The sequence below is a fragment of the Pteropus medius genome, unplaced genomic scaffold (genome assembly GCF_902729225.1).
Source record: "Pteropus medius unplaced genomic scaffold, Ma_sr-lr_union100, whole genome shotgun sequence".
Taxonomy (NCBI): Eukaryota; Metazoa; Chordata; class Mammalia; order Chiroptera; family Pteropodidae; genus Pteropus; species Pteropus medius.
In genome coordinates, this window is record NW_024342474.1 from 5969906 (window position 1) to 5990273 (window position 20368).

General features: G+C 37.3%; 1 protein-coding gene and 1 pseudogene across 3 annotated transcripts in view; both read left to right on the top strand.

Moving 5' to 3' along the window:
• Positions 1 to 20368, top strand: part of SRGAP1 (SLIT-ROBO Rho GTPase activating protein 1) — a 229900-nt gene that overhangs the window by 106260 nt on the left and 103272 nt on the right. For all 3 annotated transcript variants that reach the window (XM_039865895.1, XM_039865897.1, XM_039865896.1), the window contains exon 3: positions 4312 to 4474. In XM_039865895.1, the coding sequence (XP_039721829.1) occupies positions 4312 to 4474 (163 nt within the window). The remainder of the gene's footprint in view (positions 1 to 4311; positions 4475 to 20368) is intronic.
• LOC120605128 (uncharacterized) lies at positions 15348 to 15465 on the top strand (annotated as a pseudogene).

Sequence of the window (20368 nt, forward strand, 5' to 3'; positions counted from 1 at the left end):
TGTTTCAAAATACACATAGGTTTTTCTGATAATGAAATTTACTTTGTAATTTAAATTCTAGAGACAGAGAAAGACAAGCAGACAACTCCAACAGAGTATACAAGTGCTACAACAGGCATAAGCACAGAATGTATGTACAGACTGACAGAAATCCATCCCATAGTGGAAGTGGGGGAGGGAAGGTGAAGGAAAGGCCCTGGAAGAAGGGATACATAAGGAAAGACCTGAAAGATTACTTGGCCATTTAAGGGGACCAGAGCAGGATGTTCCAGGCAAGAGGAACATCATGCATGAGGGACCAGAAGGGAAGGGGTGTAGGGCAGCTTTGCAGAACAGATAGTAATCCTGTGGCAGTGAGTAATGAGGTAGTGAGCTGTGTGACTGCAGGCGTAAGTTGTGCAAGATCGTGGAGGCCTGTAGTTCCTACTCAACAGTTTGGATTTTATCCTGAAAGCAGGGGTCCCCAATCCCCAGGCCATGGACCAATACCAGTCTGTGGCCTGTTGGGAACTGGGCTACACAGCAGGAGGTAAGCAGTGGGTGAGTGAGCAAAATTTCATCTGTATTTGCAGCCACTCCCCAGCGCTAGCATCACCGCCTCAGCTTCACCTCAGATCATTAGGCATTATATTCTCATGGGAGCACCGGTTGGTGCTAGAAAGGTTGAGGACCGCTGCTGAAAGCATGAGAAGCCTTTGGAGAGTTTTAAGTAGAAGGATGATCAGCTCAGATCTGCATTTTAAAATGACAAAGACCGTAGATACGATTGTTGACTGGAGGACACCGTAGTCAAGAGAGGGAGACCGCGTAGGGGCTCTTGCAGTGACGGCGTGAACTACCGTCACTGCAGGTAGAAAACAGACTTGTTTAGGAGATATTAAAAAGGCAGCACAGTCTTTCATTTCTGGAAATGTAGTGGACTAGATGATCTGAAAAATACGTATACCACAAAACTCCCAGAAATTTGATTAAAATATAATAGACAATCTTTCAAATGTACAACTCATAGGAAAGTAAGGGAAATTTCCAGAGACCAAAAAGAGGAAGAGGGAACCGGAGATCAAATTGACTACTGTTTAGTCTCATGCAAGGACAGGCGATGGAGTCTGGGCAAGGTAAAGAGTTGGAATTGAGGCCTTCCCCACCACCAGCCTCACCACATTGCATCCCAGCCTAAAATCAGGACTAGAAGTACTACTATTTCAGTGCGATGATAAAACAGAAAGCCCTCCATCCACCCACACAGGGCGACAGCAAGGAGGCCTGGCCTGTTCGCTCAACGCAGGGGCTGCAAGAGACTCCTGTCTTTGCCTTCACCATTGGTTTTGCAGTTCCATTTAACACCCCTTATTGCTTTGGAGCCTACCTAAGAAATAGGACAGGAACTATCCCTGGAGTACTTTTGCAGAAGCAAGTGCAAAACTATTCTGGATAGAGAATGCCTTTTTTTTTTTAAGATGACTCTAACCTCTGGTATTGGTCTAGTATAGAAATAAATCTTAGTGATGATTTCTAGGATGTACAAATGTCAAATGTACTTGACAGAGACAGGAGCTAGAAAGAGGAGACTGGAGCCAGTACTACAGTCACATTTATAGTAATTGTCTCTTTATAAAGTCATTGCAAATAAGACAGCCCATTCTTCTGTTCGGTAAACATTTTAAATGTCATCTTCTGTGTTGGTAATTGGTTGTGAACTGAATGTACTCACAGGCCCATACGCCGTAGTCTGGTCTCTTAGTGGATCAGTTACCACTTTTCATTTCTGGTTTGTTAACTAGTTTTCTTCAAAAGATAAGCAACTTGGAATTTTCTTTGACTTGAATAAGTTTATTATTGAATATGGGACTGAAAATAAGATGTATAATAAATCTACAGAAAGGACAAACTAGGATTAGGAAAAACTCAAAGACAGGCTTTATTGAAGAGTCAGACAGGTAATCACTTCACAAATATATGTAAGTTAAACGATTATGCTGTATACCTTAAACATAGACAATGTATATGTCAGTTACATCTTAATAAAACTTGGAGGAGGTAGGAAAGGTCAGAGAGACCTGATTTGAATACTGGCTATACTGTGTGTCTTTGGTTAAATTACTTAACCTCTCTGAGCCCTTCATTTCCTAACTTGTAAAATGAGACTTTATGACCATTAAATGAGAAACTTGACAAAGTTCTTGATGCAGTTGATAGCTGGCATGGGGTCTACACACAACATTCCTTTCCCACTTCAACAGACAAATGCATCTTTAACACTATAACTTTACCAATCATTTAAGCTGGACTTTGGGGGTTAGTTCTTATTCAGTTTTGGGGTGCTAATAGTGTCGAACAGTCCTTGGCCTAATGTTGCCACTATGTAGTGGAAGGACTAAGGCTTAGATCAGCCTCCCTGGACTCAAAGACTCTCTGACACTTTGGACTTCAGCAAATCATTACACCTTGCTAAGCCTCAGTTCTTTCATTGATAGAGGGGATACAAAGAATTTCTGCCTTAAATGGTAGTATAAGGATTAAGTAGAGTCGGTGGGTATAGTCTTTAGTCCATCCCCTGGATAAAAAGAGCTAACTTTATATAGCACTCTGTGGCCCTAAAGCATTTTAGTTAGCATTTAAAAATATATATTAACTCAATCCCCATAATAATCTTATAAGTACTGTTATTTACTCACTCTGCAAATAAAGTAACAGGCGCAGAGAGGTTAAAATAGCTAGTTAAGTGGTAGTTCTGGGATTTGAACCTGAGTGTGGGTCCATAGTCCATGCTTTTGACCCGTGAACTGTTTCAGTGCTCAGTAAATGATAGCTGCTGTCAATATTATTACTACTACTACTATTTACATTAAGGCAGTAACGAGTATTTATTCAATGAATGAAATAACATTTATTTAATGCTTACTATGGGCAGGGTACTGAGGATACAAAAAATTATGAAATGTTCTCAAAGAATTTATGGGCTACTTCAACATAAAGGATATTCATAGAAATTAGTATAAGGTAACATTTACCTTGGGCTGGGTGAATAAAGAGTGTCAGTAGAAAGGCTCTATTTGTTTGCTGTAGAACCACTGCCCCTTTGCCTGAGCGCTTTGAGAAAAAAACGAGGTCCTCCAGTGAGGGGTGTAATTCTTAGAGTGCCAGCTTGGGGAATGGGCAGCTTCTCTTCTGAGTACAAGTGCTAAGACCCTCCGTGATCAGGGGTTTATTCCCCTACACCTATTCCTACCTCTAGCCTCTACTTCCTCTTTTTCCCAGAGAGAGTTTTGACTTAAATGCAGTGTTAAATCCTGAATCTGAGGGACTTATTCGTCAAAAAGACCTGACTTAATAATTTCTTTTCCGATTTAATTAATATTCAGAGTTGTAATTGCTCATGAATAATAGGATAACACGGCTGATAAAATGGCACCTGTGTTCCTGAGTTGAGATAAACATTTTGTGCCATTTTACACTTAGATTTTAAAGTAAAAATAAAACAAAACAAAAAACACATAAAACATTTAATTTTTTTTTTAAGTAGTAGCATTCCAGTTGGTCACTGCTTTTGTTTGAAGTTTTTAAGATTTTTTTTACAAATCCCCTTTTCTGGTTTATGTTCACTTTTAGCTTTATTATCTAGAATAAGCAAGGAATAGTTACAAATCTGAAACAGTTTAATGGATTTAAACATCATGTGTGACAAGTTGTAAGCCAGCAAACTTCTTGGTTCTAATCACAAGCCTTCTTTTTCCACTCTTTTTTTTTCTTTTTTGTTTGTTTTTTATATCCTAGTTTCTAGTCATGAACCTTGAGACAATGCTATAAAGTTCTGATTCTTTTTGGGAGGGGGTTAATAAATAACCCTCAAATTTATGTTCCATGGAAAGCTTACCTAGCCAAATAATCTCTTTTCCAACAACAGACTGAACGGTCAAAGCTGACTTTGTGTGCAATGGCAGACCACGGTTTTTCTGTGAGACAGGAGTCTACAGACTTTTATGTAAACATGAACTGCTTTTTTCAATAGTGTGTTTAAACCTGAAGGCCTGCCTGAGTACAGTATGTGTTAGGGTCCCAGTGGCCCTTGTCAGGAGTGTGGGTTTTGACTGGTGTTCTTAGTCCAAGTTTTCTCTTCCAAGCCTAGGGAATCTCTGGGCTCTGTGCCATCACAGCCTGGAAGCCTGTTCTGCTGGTGTGAGCAATGCCCAGATTAGAAAGAACTGCGACAGTACCTGTCTATTGTGGCTCCTAGTTTGCCTTGGTGTCTTCCCACAGCTGATTGGGGCAGCTTTGTAATTCATGGTAATTCTGTCTTTCTTTACTTCCTAGGAAAGACCAGAATTTGTTGTCTCCAGTGAACTGCTGGTATTTGCTCCTGAACCAAGTGAGGAGAGAAAGCAAAGACCATGCAACCTTGAGTGACATCTACCTGAACAATGTGATTATGCGGTTCATGCAAATAAGTGAGGATTCCACCAGGATGTTTAAAAAGGTACACTCCATCAATCCTGCTATACTGTGCTTTCCTAAAACTGCTCTGCCTTTAACCATAACTGAGAAGGGGCTGGTGCCTTCATTAATTGAACTCAATAAATTTTAAGTAAAAAAAAAAAAAAATGAATGAATAAATATTTTAAAGACACGGGATGAAAAGTTAAGCCTGAGCAAGCATACTTTAAATCACTGAGTCTGTGACCTGAACAATGTGAGTAAAATTTTGAAATCAGATGTATCTGCAGTTTGCACTTCTGTCCTTAGGAACAGACTGGCTGCAGTTGTAAAGAACCAGACCGGTGAGGAAAAGCCTTAAATTCTATGTTTTGGGCTCACACATAATCAGAGACTTGCGAAGAACAAGATAACCAGATGTGCTGCTCTCTTAGGAAAATGTTATCACAGTTTCTTCTTACTCCCACCAGACTAGCAGCAGAGACTGTGATGGAGTGACATGAAAAATATTCCGCAGGGCACAGAAAATTCTGTCCCTACGTGCCGAAGAGTTTCCTTTTTCCCAGATATATTTAAAAAAAAAAAAAGAAAGAAAGAAACTGGGCTTTTAATGCTCCTCGTCATTGTTACTAGTCTCCGCCAGCTCTCAGCAATTTTTTTGTTGTTTGGACATTTTAGTTGAGAACAATAACAAAATTGGACCATTTCCTGTGAAGAGAATGCAGCTACTTGCCCAATTATACTGGCTTTCAGATTTTGTTTGTAAGACAAGGGTTCCCCCAACTCCCACCTCAGTTTTGTACTAGTAGTGTTTGGTGTCTATACTGATATCTGTACCTCTATTCAATACGTAATTATTAGTTTCAGAAAGTGGAGCGGGAAAAAAACCACCTTGTAGATTACTGACATATTTATGTTTCAGAGAGGCCCCTTAAAACAAAGATGTAGTGTTAAGCAGGCCAGCTGGAAAACTTCTTAGTCGTGTGTGATAGATCCACATTACATTTGATTCCTGATCTAGAAATGGAATTTAGCAAACTACAGGTCATCTTTTGCTCCAGTAAATAAGGGGTAAAATGTTTCAAAAAAGGAGAAATTTAAAAAAATCTAGATCTAAGAATATATTAACAAGAAAACAAATATCCTATGTATCTTAAAAAGTAAAGATTAAAAAAAATAGACTGAGTCATGAAAATGAAGTAATATTCTCATACATCAGCCTTGTCAGCCAAGACCTCATTTGGTTCAAAGTTTTTTGTTTATTCAGGGGTTTGTTTGTTTGCTTGTTTGTTTTTTGGTGGGGGCGGGGGAGCATCTTCTAAGAGCAAGAGACAGTGTTAGGTCTTGGAAAGGCTATATAGATGAAGAAAAATTAGTCCTTTGGTCAAGGAGGTCACAGTTTGTCCAGATTTAGGTGGTGCTATACGATGCTTCCCAGTCATGGGTGTGCTGGCACCCATTCAGCCAGGGGCTCTAGGATCAGTATCTCAATTGAGTTTATTTATATATCCCAACAAAGCATCTTTAAAATGGCTGGCTGGGGAAGCAGAGTTAAAAGACATGTCTCTTCCTATAAGGAGCTCATTACAATAATTAAGTTACTATGCTAAAGGGACGTACAACCCACTGCAGGAGCTTAAAGGCTGGAGATCTTAACCCTACTGAAGGGTCAGGAAATTCTTCACAGAAAAGGGCGCATTTGAAGTGAGATCTGTAGGAGAAGAGGGTGATCATCAAGCAGACAAGGACAATGACCTATTCTAGGGAAAGCAAAAGTGTGACATGTTCAGGGAAAAGAAAGAGTTAGATGTGACTGGACCAGGGGTTGTATGGGCGAGAGTGATGACGGATGTGAGGCTAGAAAGGACAGTCTTCGTATGTCCTGTTAAGTTGTTAGAATTTATATTTTGTAAATCAAAGACTTGACAAAGTTGATAGAAACCGAGAGCTGATAGTCAAATGGATTTGGATTTGAATCCCAGCCTTTCTGCTTACTTGCTTTGTGACCTTCGGAGGTGATTCAGGAGAGTGCTCGCCACTCTCTAAAGAAGTGAGGAAGGCAGGACTGGGCAGAGGGAGAAGCAGAACCTGTAGAAAGTCTGCAGCTGGAATGGCCTTTTAGGGTTATCTCATTTTTTGTCTGATTTCTAGGCAAAGGGCCTCTCCTTAGTTTTGCCGTCATTGGATTTGAGCTGCCATGGGGGAGAAACTGAGTAATATTGGGGCAAGGCAGCTCCCTTTGGTGGAGGGTAATTCCCATGGGTAAGAGAGGGATCATCTGTGGGTTTCAGCAGTCAGCAGCCAGTATTCCCCATCACTGGGGGAATGAGTTCTGGCTCTTGAAGAGAAAAGTCTGGAGAGCATACAGTGTAAACACACACACACACACACACGCACGCACGCACGCTGTTTGTTTGCTGCATAGAAGTTTCTTCTTATCCAGATTTTCTGGGACTCAGAATTACAGTCCTTGGAAACTGTCGATTTATAGTGGACTCCTGGTTACTTTGGCATTTAATGGACAAACAGTCTTCTAACCGTTGCTCACCACTGGGAAGTTAACAGCCATCCTATTACAGGTATCAAATTCTACCTTCCTTAAGCAAACCCAGCAGACTACACACCCCACCTTTCCATGTATATTACTGCTGGAAAAAGAACAAGAGAGGCAGAGGGCAAAAGGGAGAGACGAGCTTATTGAGGAGACAGATCAGCCCATTTGGACACAGTTGTCATCTGAAAGAACAGGAAGCTAGAACCCATATCGACCAAGTCTAAAAATTTTCAGATCACTTTAGATTGAAAAGCAAGACTAGTCTTTTCTACTTTGCTTTTTTTAATCACCAACCTTCCTCTTTTCCAGTTCTTCCATTGTTACGGTTCTCTTTGCTGTCAGGATGGAAAGAAATCATCAGAGCCAGTCTGAAATGACCTTTGGAGTCTTTAGTGGGCATAATGCTGCTGTTCTTGGGAGAGGTTTTTCAGACTTCCTCATTTTTTCAAAAATACCCCAGTCTTTATGGAGATCCAGATAGACACTGGGAGCTTGAAAGATTCAGCCTGTAAACAGCTGTATCTTATTCAATTTAGTCAGCGATAAAGAATCCTTTTACCCAAACTGTTGTGTCAAATAAAGAGTTTGGAGCAGATAGCTCTAGAATGTTGGGAGTTTTTTTTGTTTGTTTTTGTTTTTGTTTTTTTAATCCAAATAGATATAATAATCAACACACATATAGGAATACATAATTCCATGCATAGGTATAGGGAACAGCTTCAAGACTTAAATATTAATCACATCAAAACCAGTTATAGAAATAGTTGCCTACACTTAACAAAGTTTTCAACAGGTAGAAAAAGCGAAGCTTTTTAAAAACAACACCCAATTATCTATATATTGATTATTTCGTATTTAGGCATTTCAAGCTATAGATGAAACCTGTTGGTCAGAATAACGTAATGACTCATCTTTAAGGCTCTGAAATCAGACATCATGGGTATGAATTTGGCTTTGCCATTATTAGTAGCTATGTGGACTTGGAAGTATTTGTAAACTTCTTAAGCCTTAGTTTCCACATGTATAAAGTAGATATAGTAACCTATTTCAGGTAATTGTATGGAGGATTCATGAGTCATACATGGAAAGCCACTTAGGTCAGTGTCTGGACTTAATTACTCCTAACTTTTAGCTGTTATCTTTATTATTATCTATGTTGTGTATACTTACTCTACACAATTGTTATAATTATATAATGTGAGATTAAACTCGGCATTAGACTAAATGTGTCCTCATTCTAAGAGTATATGGCACAACTGTGATAACACATCTAGATCATCACAAGTTATTTGTATCTCACTTATTATGAAGTTCCAAATCATATTTGTGAGTGGACTCTGAGAAATGCTCTCACAACATCCTTGCTTGTAGCTGAATTAAAATTTTAGTTGTCACATTTCGACAATTAATGGGAAATTAGAGAATAACCCAGTGAATACCTGTGTTTGTCAATCCCTGGTGCCTCTCAGATCCCCAAAGCTATTTCACATGGAGAGTCTTAATATTGAGGTGTCACTGATTTCTTCATTGATTCAACAATAAGAGTTATTCTGGCCAGGCCCTCCGTTTTGTATGGAAAACGTGAGCATGGAGAGAATAGGACTCTTCTTTTAACTGTGTTAAGTTCTGCTTTGCCATTTTAGGAGAAAGTCAGAAACTGGAGGCTCCTTTTACATATGGGTTTGTTTCATTATCAGCCCTCACTTCTTTCCCAAAGAACAAGGGTCAATGCAGTGCCTCCTGCCTTGTTTTCCAGCCCTGCCTCCTGAAGCGATGAGATTTTGCTGCCTTCTTTCCATGACTCATGCTGAGAGAGTTTTCTGCATCTGGTTTGGTGTTACAGCCAGAAAATGTGCAGTTCATGTGCTACACAAAAAAATGTAATTCATGTCAGCAGTCACAGTCACAGGAAAGACTACAGCACAGTAATCGCTTTATTTAAGCACCTTATCCTATGATCTTATTTACCAATTTTGAGAATGTTAATAGAAGTAGTTAATAGAAGAAGTTTAGAGGGAGTATCATAAAATGGTAGCATTTGAATATGTTAAATTATCTCCGTGTGTTTTAAATTATCTTGAAGTCCGTCATATCCTCATAGATTGTTTTCATATTATTAATGTTTTAGTCCTTCCTTGGTTTGCATAAATATATGTACAAGTATAATTTATTTTGTTTCTTCACTGATAATAATGGCACCTGTATACTACCACTTACTGAATTTTAACTATGCCAAGAACTGTGCTCTGTATTTTTTACTCATTACTTCACACATCCTCACAGCTGCCTAATGAACAGGTATTATAATCCACATTTGAGAGATGAGGAAACAAAAGAGTCGGAGATATAAATTCTAGAGCCAGGTTGGCTGGTATATATTCTTGTCTTTGCCCATATGTCTTAGAGAGTTCGTAGTTTACTATGACTCTGTTGGTGTTTTTTGGTAGTACCTGGAGATGTTACTCAAATGCATAGATCAGAATTTCTGAGAACTAGGATACTGTGGTTCTTGGCTCTATTTATTTCTTATGAAAATCCTGAAGAATGATAGTTCAGATGAGGCAGCAAAATCCGTCAGTCATTCAAGTTATATGTGGGGATTCAAAGCACCAGAGACTGGCCCCAGGACGCTGAGAATTACCCCACTTTATTATAATATAAATTCCATAGATTGTCAGGTTCAGACTCAGGAATTAAATTAACCCACTTTGGTCTTGTTGGTTATGTGGCCTAATTTGAAAGGAAGGAATGACAGATTACTGCTAAGATTTGGAAATTTGTAGTCATTTTTTATTTTGATCAAGGTCAATTATATTCTATTTAAATACTTCACTATGAAAGAAAATGAAGACATTTCACGGGGGAAAAAAACACTGTTTCCAATTAGATCATTTGAAATAAGTTAATATTCCAACAGATGCTTTAATATAAGTTAATAAAAGATACCAGTCTACTATAGATCTCTGAGGCTCTACCCTTGTTTTGAAGAAAAGGTTCATAAATTTTTAAAAATCTGAAAACTACCGATCTATATATGAATGAAAAAGTCTATTTTTTAAATATAAAAACATATATTCATTGTATAATTTAGAAAACACTAAAAAATATAAAAATGGCAATAACAATTACCCATATTAACACAACCTACTGTTAATATTTTGGACTCTGTCTTTTCAGTATTTATATGATAAACACATGTGTAGTATACAAACTTACATACATATGTATTTTACAAAATTGGAATTCATTGCATGTAGCTTGGGAACATGCCCTTTTCACGTGAAACAGTGTTAGTGTTCTCATGTCTGGAAATAATCTTTTAAAACAAGATAGTTCATGCCTGTGTAGTATTTTACTATCTGTATGGCCATGTTATTTGGACATTTAAATATTTCACACATCTGTGATTTTTTTTTTTATGCTATAGTCCTTGAAGTAGAATTATTAGGTAAAGGGTAGTGTTAGAATTTTATGGTTTTGATAAATTCTTACCTTTTGCTTCCCTGGAATAAAGATAGTCATGGCCATGATTTACCAATGAGTATCTATCCCCTGAAAAATAAAGTGACTCTTTCATTAGCAGAGAGCTACCACATGTGATTTAGTATGCTGATGCAACAGTAGTAAATAATATAACAGGAAGAACTTTTTCAAAGTGTTTCAGTGCGGTGTAGCAGAAGAATTAAATGGTATTCTGGTATCCTCAAGGGACAGCTTAATTATTGATGGGCCCTAGAAAAATAAGTGAGATAGTTCGAGCTAACACTACTATCTGGTTCTCCTGAGTTTTATCGACCCTATGGCTAGCTCATTTTCCTAGAAATAAATTAAAACTAAATTACCGTTTCTTACAACAATATATTTTCTGAAATATTTTAGAAAATGTTTTAAATTTGTGCCTATGAATTTCTTATCAGGATGGCTGGCACATAGTAAGTGCTTAATAAATAGTGGTTGGTAATGCTGCGGTTCTTGCATTTACATTGTTGCCTTTATTACTTAGTGACAACAGGACATGTGTGATTTACCTGGCTGTAAATTTAGCAGGTAAGTTACTAAATAAGATCATTCGCCAATAGTTCAGAGCTTTATTAAAGACTTTTACAGAGGACATTAAGCAGATGATCTGAGTGTCACTTCAGAAAGTGATATAATTTTTAAAAACCTGGTGCCACATGGTATGGTGGTATGGACACTCATGTTAGTAGTTAAACCCATGATCACACATTAAGAACAGTTGTCAAAGCACTTGAAACTTACTTATGGTAAAAAAAAAAATCTGGAAGTGTGTGAACCAAAATTAAATGAATGTCTATTAGTTGCTTTAATTTTCTTTTGTTTACTTATCAGTGATTTCTGATTTGGGGGCAATGAACTATTATATAAGACCCAAGAAAACAGTTATTTATTGTAAACTAGAAACTTGGCCCAGAGTACATCAGTCAATGTTTACTATAAAGAAGTGGGGAAACTATATCCAGTAACTAATTCAGTCTCAAATGCTATTTACTGATGGAGAATTAGCTTATTCTCCAGGTACACTTGAAAACTGTGCTTCGAATATACAGTACTAGGACGATTAAAATTTAAAAAACACGAGCAAGATGACAGCTTATACATCGACTCCAACTGCCTTACCTCCCAAGTTGTCTTTGAAGTGACTAATCAAATATATAAATAGAAAAACTGGGACAATCTTTTTAACTTCAAGCAGATCCCGTTACTCCTTTGCTCACTCTGTTGGCTCCCACCTCATTCTGAGTATAAGTCCATACTCCCACTTCCTTTCCCTAGCTTTATTTTCCTCTATAGCACTTATGCCTTTCTGACATATTACATATTTACTTAATGATTTTTCACTTTTTGTCGCTCCTTAAATTGGATGTAAGTTCCTGAGGAAAGAGACCTTGTGTTGTTCACTGAAATCGTAACTGGCACATTATAGGTACTCAGTAACGATTTATTGAATGAATAAATAATAAATACTTACACTATATTAGAAAACAGAAATGGGTGCTATCCACATAACAGAAATTTCAAGGCATTTCAGCAGGATCCAGTATTGACAAGGCTGGATTTAAACAGCACTATCAAGTGCAGTCTACTTCCCAAGAAAGAGAAATCGGAGGAAAAATCAGTCATGGGAAGTTTGTGTCAGAGTGGGCAACCCAAAAGTACTAGGGAGGTTACGGAGAGAGTGAAGATTTAAAAAGCAGTTCCATAAAATTCTTTATAAACTCCCGCACTCACCCTTGAGCTACGCAGGCTTGAGTCTGATCTTAAGTGGTCTACCTAACAAAGACTTTGAGAACTGAACTGAAGGGTAGCCCACTGCCTGGGTGACTGGCCAGTGGCTGGTACATATGCAAGACAGATTCAAATAGTGCTACAAAGGTGTTGGGAACAGAACTGACATTGAAACCACAACCAGCCCATAGAAGGCTGGTCAGGATGTGCTTTCTGAATTCAACCAGGTTGATTCCCTGACAAAACAAAAATATCAACATTCTACATATGGTTTAAACAAGACTCATTCTCATAACAACATTCAAAATATTCAGAATACAATCCAAAATACTCAGCATACAAAGAACCAAGAAAACCTCAACTCACACGGGAAAAGACAATCAGCAGACACCAATTCTAAATGACACAAACATTGGAATTATCTAACAAAGACTTTTACAGCAACTGTGATAAAAATGTTCCAAGAAGGGCAAACGCTCTTGAAATGAATGGGAAGATAGGAAGTCTCAGCAAAGAAATAGAAGATATAAATAAACAAATGGAAATTTTAGAACTAAAAAATATAGTAATAAGAATTCTTAAAACTTACTAGATGGATTCAATAGCAGAATGGAGATAACAGAGGGAAGTCATTAATTTCTGTTAATTGTGATGATAGATTAATAGAAATGATCCAATCTGAACAACAGAGAAAGATTAAAAAAAAAATTTAGTGCCTCAGGGACCTTTGCGACAGTACCAAAAGGTCTGACGTTTGTGTCAACAGAGTCCCTGAAGGAGCAGAAAAGGAGTGTGTGCAGAAAAAATACTTGAAAAAATAATTGCAAGAAAACTTCTCAAATTTGACAAATGAGATAGACCTACATATTCAAGAAGCTCAGCAAAACCCAAACTAGATCAATCCAAAGAAGTCCATACCCAGACACATTATAATCACACTGAAAACTAAAGACAAAGAAAACAAAATATCAAAAGCAGCCAGAGGGAAAATGATACGTCGCTTATGGGAAAACAACAACTGGATGACTGGATTTCTCTGCCCACTAAACGCCAATAGCACTGTATTGATTGTGACAACCAAAAATGTCTTTAGATATTACCAAATGTCCCGTGACTGTGGGGATTAGCCCTAGTTGAAAACCATAGATTCAAAATGTGTCCTCCATTCTCCTAAGTAGATTTTTTTAAAAAGAAATATTCCAATATGGTTTGTTTTTAATCACATGGTTTACAACTCTGGAGTAAAATAACAAACATGGAATAGGTCAAAAGGCACCCAGTCCCTTACCTCCCATAAAGAGTAGTAAGAAGATATTGTTCGGCACCAGTTTTATTTAGGTTTAGTTATTTATAAAACATCAGCACTTAATAAAGTTCATTTTCAAAGAGCCATAGACACTGAATCCTTACCCATTCTCCTCACCCAAGAAGGAAATTGCAGCCTTAAGGAAAGAACTGACGAGGAAACATTCCTACCATTTGTCGAGGTGTCTGCAATTGAAATCAACAGTCTAAAGCAACTTGAGAACAGTATTTGGGTTGCTGGCCAAGGTTTCTTACCAGTCGAAGACTATGTTTAATTCCACGTGATAGGATTCTAAATGGTTTCCAGCAGCTGCAATACATGCCATATTGGGGGATACCGCACATACAGCAAATATTTGAATTAAGAAATACTAGTGATACCTTGAATTATAGCAACCCCAAAATAGACAGTTGTAAACAGATACTAAATGTGGTTGTCGGATCCATTTCAGTATCTTTTAAATCTCAAAGAAAAAATATTTTCTCATTATTAGATAAGCAGTTAAATAGAAACACATTTTACCAACTAAATACTTTGTCAAATCAACATAGAAACTTATAAAAATAAAAAAAAATGTTGTCATTGGATATATGAACTATTTAGATTGAGGAAAACCAGTAATGTTCAATAATTGATAGTAAATAAATACATGTACCAGTTTACTTTTTAAAATTTGATGGTTTCAAGTGAATAGAGAATCATAATAGACTGATGCACTGGCTTGAATAAACACGCTCATAAAAATTTCATCTTTCTAGCTGTAAAGATAGAGATCGTGAGGGTGTACTAAAATAATTATCTTTTATGATTTGTCAGGGTCTTATAAATTCACTGAACAGTCATGACAGATCCACTGTAGCTTCTTTTTCCTTCCCTTTTCATTTCTTCCTGAACCTTACTGAGATCAGCTTTTTTTCCCCCCAAAACAGAGTAAGTATTCGATTTTATTATTCACTTACGAAACCATTATTGATTATTATTATGTGACGGGCACAGTGGTGGATGCTGAGGTCACAAAAATGAGTAAGATAACAAACTCTTAATTGGTACCCCAAAGGAGCTTATAATCAAATAAGTGATTAAAAGAAAAGAAGAGTAAAAATGAAAATTACATTATAAATTGTTAACTGCTTTAACAGAGATAGGACCTAAGATCACAAGAGCACAAAGGACTGAGTAAGGCCTACTGCCTAAGAAAATGGAGAAAGACTTCACAGAGAGAGTAGCATTTGATCACGGTCTTAAACTTGGGGAGATTTGCAGAGGAATTAGGGGAAGTGCATTCATTCTTCTATACAGAGACAGCGGCAAAGAACAAGGGCTTGGGGTTCAGAGAAGATGATGGCTGGTGGGGTTCTTGGTGGCCCCACCTACTCAACTCAACAGTAGTGAGCTGTAAGGATATATTAGGCCACCTCTTTTGCCTAGGCTAACAGCTCACCTCAGTTACCCAACTGGCTGGGGTTAGGAGTGTAGCCTGAAGCATGGTGAAGCATACATAGTGGGATAACAACTATCTGAGATCCAGAAAGGCAGGTTTGAGGAGGTGGTTCAAGAATTTCGATTCTCAGTTTGCAACCAAGGAAGCCAGAAAAGAGTTTTAAGCAGGGATGTGGTATAATCGGCTTTGTTTTTCAAAGGCATTGTGAAGAGTAAATTGGAATGGGGAACCCAGTGAGGAAGCTGTTACATTAGCAATCCAGGCGGTTATTGTCACGCTCTTGTGAATTATGGCCGGAGAGAAAGTCCATACTTGTAATGATATTGTCTTTGTAAAGTTTTCATACAAGTAGATTAAGAATAAATCAGGTCTAGGGCCATGCCACCCTGAACAAGCCCGATCTCATCTGATCTCAGAAGCTCAGCAGTGTTGGACCTGGTTAGTACTTGGATGGGAGACCACTAGGAAGACCAGGTGCTATAGGTGTAAAAAAAATAAAAATAAAATAAAGGATTGTAAGATGACAAGGTCCTTGCAATCTGTGAGGTCAACCAAGGGTTGCCTCGCCTAAAAAAAAAAAAAAAAAGAATAAATCAGATGTTTGTTTTATAAAAGGTCTGTTGGCAATTTAAAACCAGAACATTGCTAATCAGGTTTTTTTTAAGGCTTCTGCTCTTTTAGCCAATGGCTCTTTATTTAGCCTGTTGGAAAAAGAGGAATATAACAATGATTCTAAGATTCTTGGGTAACTACGCAGACATGGATTTGAACTACCTCTGCAAAACAGGGCAACTACAAGTGACTGCAGGTTTCTAGGAGGTGTGTCTTGCCTCCTGATCCTCCCCAGATCTTAGCCTCCACCCCCTGAAGTATAAAGGAAGTGCCCTTTCAATATCATTAGCTATAAGACAATGAACAATTATCAGGGAGGCAAGGAGAATTCTCTCTCATTTCTTTAAACTGTCATATAATGAAGAAACAGTCGAAGAAACCGAAATATTTAGGACAGAGAAAATAAGTCTTAGCTAGGATACAATAGCTGTTTTCAAATATTTGAAGACCTGTCATATAGAAGATGGCTTAGATTAACTATGTAAGTCTACAGGCATCAAGACTAATTAGTAGAACTTAAGTAGAGACAAGTTCCACTTTATCCTAAGGCATGCCTTCTAACAGTTACTGCCTCCTGAAGTCAGCAAGGGCTAGCTAAGAATTAGAATTCTGCTTTGTTGTAGCTTTGCAGAGTTCTCTGGAACAGACTTTATTTATCCTCCTTGGTATAGTATCTCAAACACGCTTATGTATTCCAGAAATTAGATCTTGAATTATGTAGAATTGATGATATCTGAGACATACTGATTTGAAAGTTGATACGAATATTGTTGCATCAGCATTTAGGAAAACGAATGGTGACTTCATGCGATGAAACAAGGATATGATGCTGAGCTGATAATAGCATCATAATGACAGAACTTACTGTTACGGAGTGCTTATCTCATAGGATTCTTAGGAAGCGTGTATTGTAGTCCTCACCCTTTTACAGATGAAGAAAGAGCTCAGAGCTAAGTAAAAGATATTTAAATAGTCTGACCTTACGCCCATCTTGAAGGTTTGGGATTTTTTTTCTCCTTTCGAATAGGCTGTCATCCCATGTGCATTTGCCCCTAGCCACCAGTGTTTTCTAAATTCCTCTGGTTGTATTCTAGAAACCAAATCCTTGGTGAAAAAGGACACTTATCCCCACAGGAGTTTGCTTCTTTTTCTATTCTTTAGGCTACCTTTACTTAAATTCATTGTTAATTATTTAGACCAATTAACTAGTTCTGAGGTGGTGCTATTAGTATCAGGCTAAAAGAAATTTCTGATTTAGGTTAAATTTTTGAAAGTTGACTCGTTTATTAAATTTGGGATTTGATTCACCAGGTATATAGAGAGATTTTATTTGGTTTAAATTGACTAAGCATACATCAGACTTATTGAAATTGTTTTGTTTACCTCTCTCACTAACTATAAGGCCACTTTTATCTGTCACATAGAAGGTACTCTTAAAAAGTGGTAGAATGAATGAGGGAATGCATGAGTGAGTACATAAATGAATGAACTTCTATCGGTATCTCAAAGAATCTCTGCCTTTTGCGTACTAATTCAATGGATGACTTATAAATGAGTGAATCTCCTGCTTATTGATTTGTTTTTGTAAATAGTCCCTGGATTTTTTTTACCACAGTGCTATTAAGACTAAAGTCATGGGTTTTCTAGACAATGTGGTCTAATTTGCTTGACCACAGACTGTACTTAGAGACCCAGACAACTGTGCTGTAGATGTAAGCTTTTGGTCACACTGGGGAGCTTAAGATCTAGGTCACAAAAAAGAAAGACAGTTGGCTTTAGTGATAAAGTAGTAAACTCAGGTTCATCTGCTAAGAAAACATATTATGGTAATATTAAGAAATTGTCAGTAAGACTGAGTTATTAAGTTGAAAAATGGTCTGGAAGTATATTGCTGACATTTTTTAGTTAATTATAAGCTGAACCAAAGTTTCATAACACATTCTGATTTTAATTGGGTAAGTTTGTTTACATCAGCCACTGTGAGTTTATGCCTAAGTGATTATTCAGTGACACTGAAAAGGTATTTCCAATTCATCCCCATTTTGAGTAGAGAAATAACTTTAGCATGAAGGAAATGTAAGTTGAAAATGAAAATAGTTATTTTCTCTAGGATTTTATTCTCTCTAGGATTTTAAATTTCAATCTTGAGTTACTTAATCTGTCTGTTCAAATGCTGTTTGTCCCTGGGAGGTTATGAGTGACTTTGGTGTACATGACTTTGCACCTCTCAGATTGTCTGCCCACACACAGCAATGGCAGACCTTTTTAACCTGGATGCCAAATGCCACATTTACCTATCACAGCTACTTTAGTAAATATTCTAGAAGATGCCCCACATATTTCCTTTAAGATTAACTTTTGTCTTATTTTGAAAATGAAGTTCTGGTTCCCCTGTGACTATATGATTCCTTCTAATTTTCCCACATTTTCTAGTCGCATGGGGTTTTTTCTAAAAGCATATTGATTATTTTTCTTTTCATGACACTAATTCCATGAGCTGATATTGAGTTGTGCATTTTAATAATTATAAAACTATGTCCCTTGACAGATAGAAGGAAAGTGTGGAGAAACACTATATTATCCAGAAGCCTGGTTTGGGCCATGAGGCCCAACCCAGCTTTCTTCATTAGACCTTTTGGAGGATTCTGTTGACTCTGTCTTCAGAGTTGATGTGAATTAAGAAAACCTGTTATTATTAAGATACCTGAGCATGAGCTTTGAATTTAAAAGCACACAAGCTGTGGAAGTATGGCTTGACCCCTTTAACCAGAATTTACATCCAAAACTCACCAAGCGTGAGACACTAAAATCATTTAAAACCCACTCATTAAATATTTAATCTGGTTTTCCTCTTTCTCTCTTACTCCCACTCTGACTCAGCATAAGATCAGGATTTCTTGACTGGTCATCACAATAGATTTACTTTAAAAATACCTCTGTTGAAGGCCACTCGCCCTCTGAACTGGTCATTTAATCCAACCGCATAGATCACTTGATTGATTGCTCAGTGTAGTCACATGTGATTGTATTAATTATGCTCTGTTTGCCTTTCTTTCTCTCCTTTCTGGGAGGTTCCAGGAGGCAAGCCTGTCGGCCCCCAGGAATAGAAATCCTGGCCAAGGCCCACCCAGTGGAGCGCTTATTACAGTGCTTCGTAGAGAAAGCTGTTTGGGCACATCTGCCTCCTCCATGAGACTGTGAACTCGAGGGCAGAAGCCACTCCTTACTCAACTCTGGGCCCCATTCATTCAGCAAACATATATTGAGCACCTAGTGTGCCAGGCACCAAAGCAGGCCCTGGGAATACAAAGATAATTAGGATATAGTCCCTGCTCTCAAAGCAACTCCGCTTATGAAGAAAGAAATGTGATGAGCATAATATTAATGGGTAGCATCCATTTAACACTCATCATGTGCCAAGTTTCGTGTTAAGTGTTTAATAAAGACCATCCTAATAAAACTGTGACATAGAAACTGTGGTATCTTCATTTTGCTGTTGCAATAACTGAATTGTTTTACGTATGTCAAGATTGTAACAAAACAGTTTGAAAACAGGCATTTCGATTTTAGAGTTTGAACTCTTTAACCACTAAATTATACAGCCCAGAAGTGGTGTTAAATGAATGTATTATAAAATCACAGAGAAGGGAGGGCCTAATTTTTTAATTCGAGGCTCAAGGCAGAGTTACAAGAAAGTTTTCACAGAGCAGCACATAGGATTGTATCAGGCGAGAGAAGGAAGGAGAGTCCAGACAGAGGAAATGGCTTGGGAAAAGCAGAGGTGTGAAAGCAGGACCTGCAAGTTAGCAGTTTATGACCAGGCTGAAGGATGTGTTTTAAGATTTATGGGAAGTAGGAGAAATTATGGGTGATTTAAGAAATTTGAACTTTATTCTGAAAGAAACATAGCAAGTGTTTCATAAGTTTTAATCAGAGGAAGGACATAATTAGATCTTTATTTATTTTTTTAATTCTAATGACACACAGAAAAATAGATCAGCCGCAATAGATAGATAGTATTGGTGACTTCTCCTTCAAGGAGAAGAAGCAAGCCTTGGACAAACCCCAGATTGTGACTTGAGTGACACTGTTGTCCTAGAAGCAATATAAATTCATTACAACCTTTTAAGAAAATAATCTTGCATTATATATCAAGGGTAAAAAAAATCTCAGTACTTTTGTCCTAGTAATTTCATGTCTGGGAATTTATATTAAGGCGACAACACAAAATGCAAGATAAGCCTTTAGACCAGCATTCATGGTAGTCATTCACAGTGCTTAACATATATCGGTGAAATTGAATGAATCAGTAAATAAATGAATGATTGCTGGAAAATGCCGGAAACATTGGAAACCATAATAGAAGAATGGTTAATATACATTCACTGGGTAATTAAATCCAATTATAATAATGGTTCTGAAAATTACATAAATACATAGAAATTTTTATGGTGACTGCAAAAAAGAGTAGAAAGAGATACTTTATTATTATAGAATGATTACAACTCAGACCTATGTTTAGATAAATAAACTTGAAGGAGAAATACATCAAATCATAATGGTGGTGGTTTTGTCCTGTTCTCTATTGTTCCAATATTCTTCGATATACTTAATTTGTTTTTATAATGGAAAAAAGTAAAAACATTGGGACTGTTAATTTTGCGTTTATATTTGAAATATCTGAAACATCAAAGCGATAGCAAATAAATCATTCGAAATAGGCTAGGTATTCAACTCTGGATTTACACACTGGAGACATTCAATATGTGTCAACTGA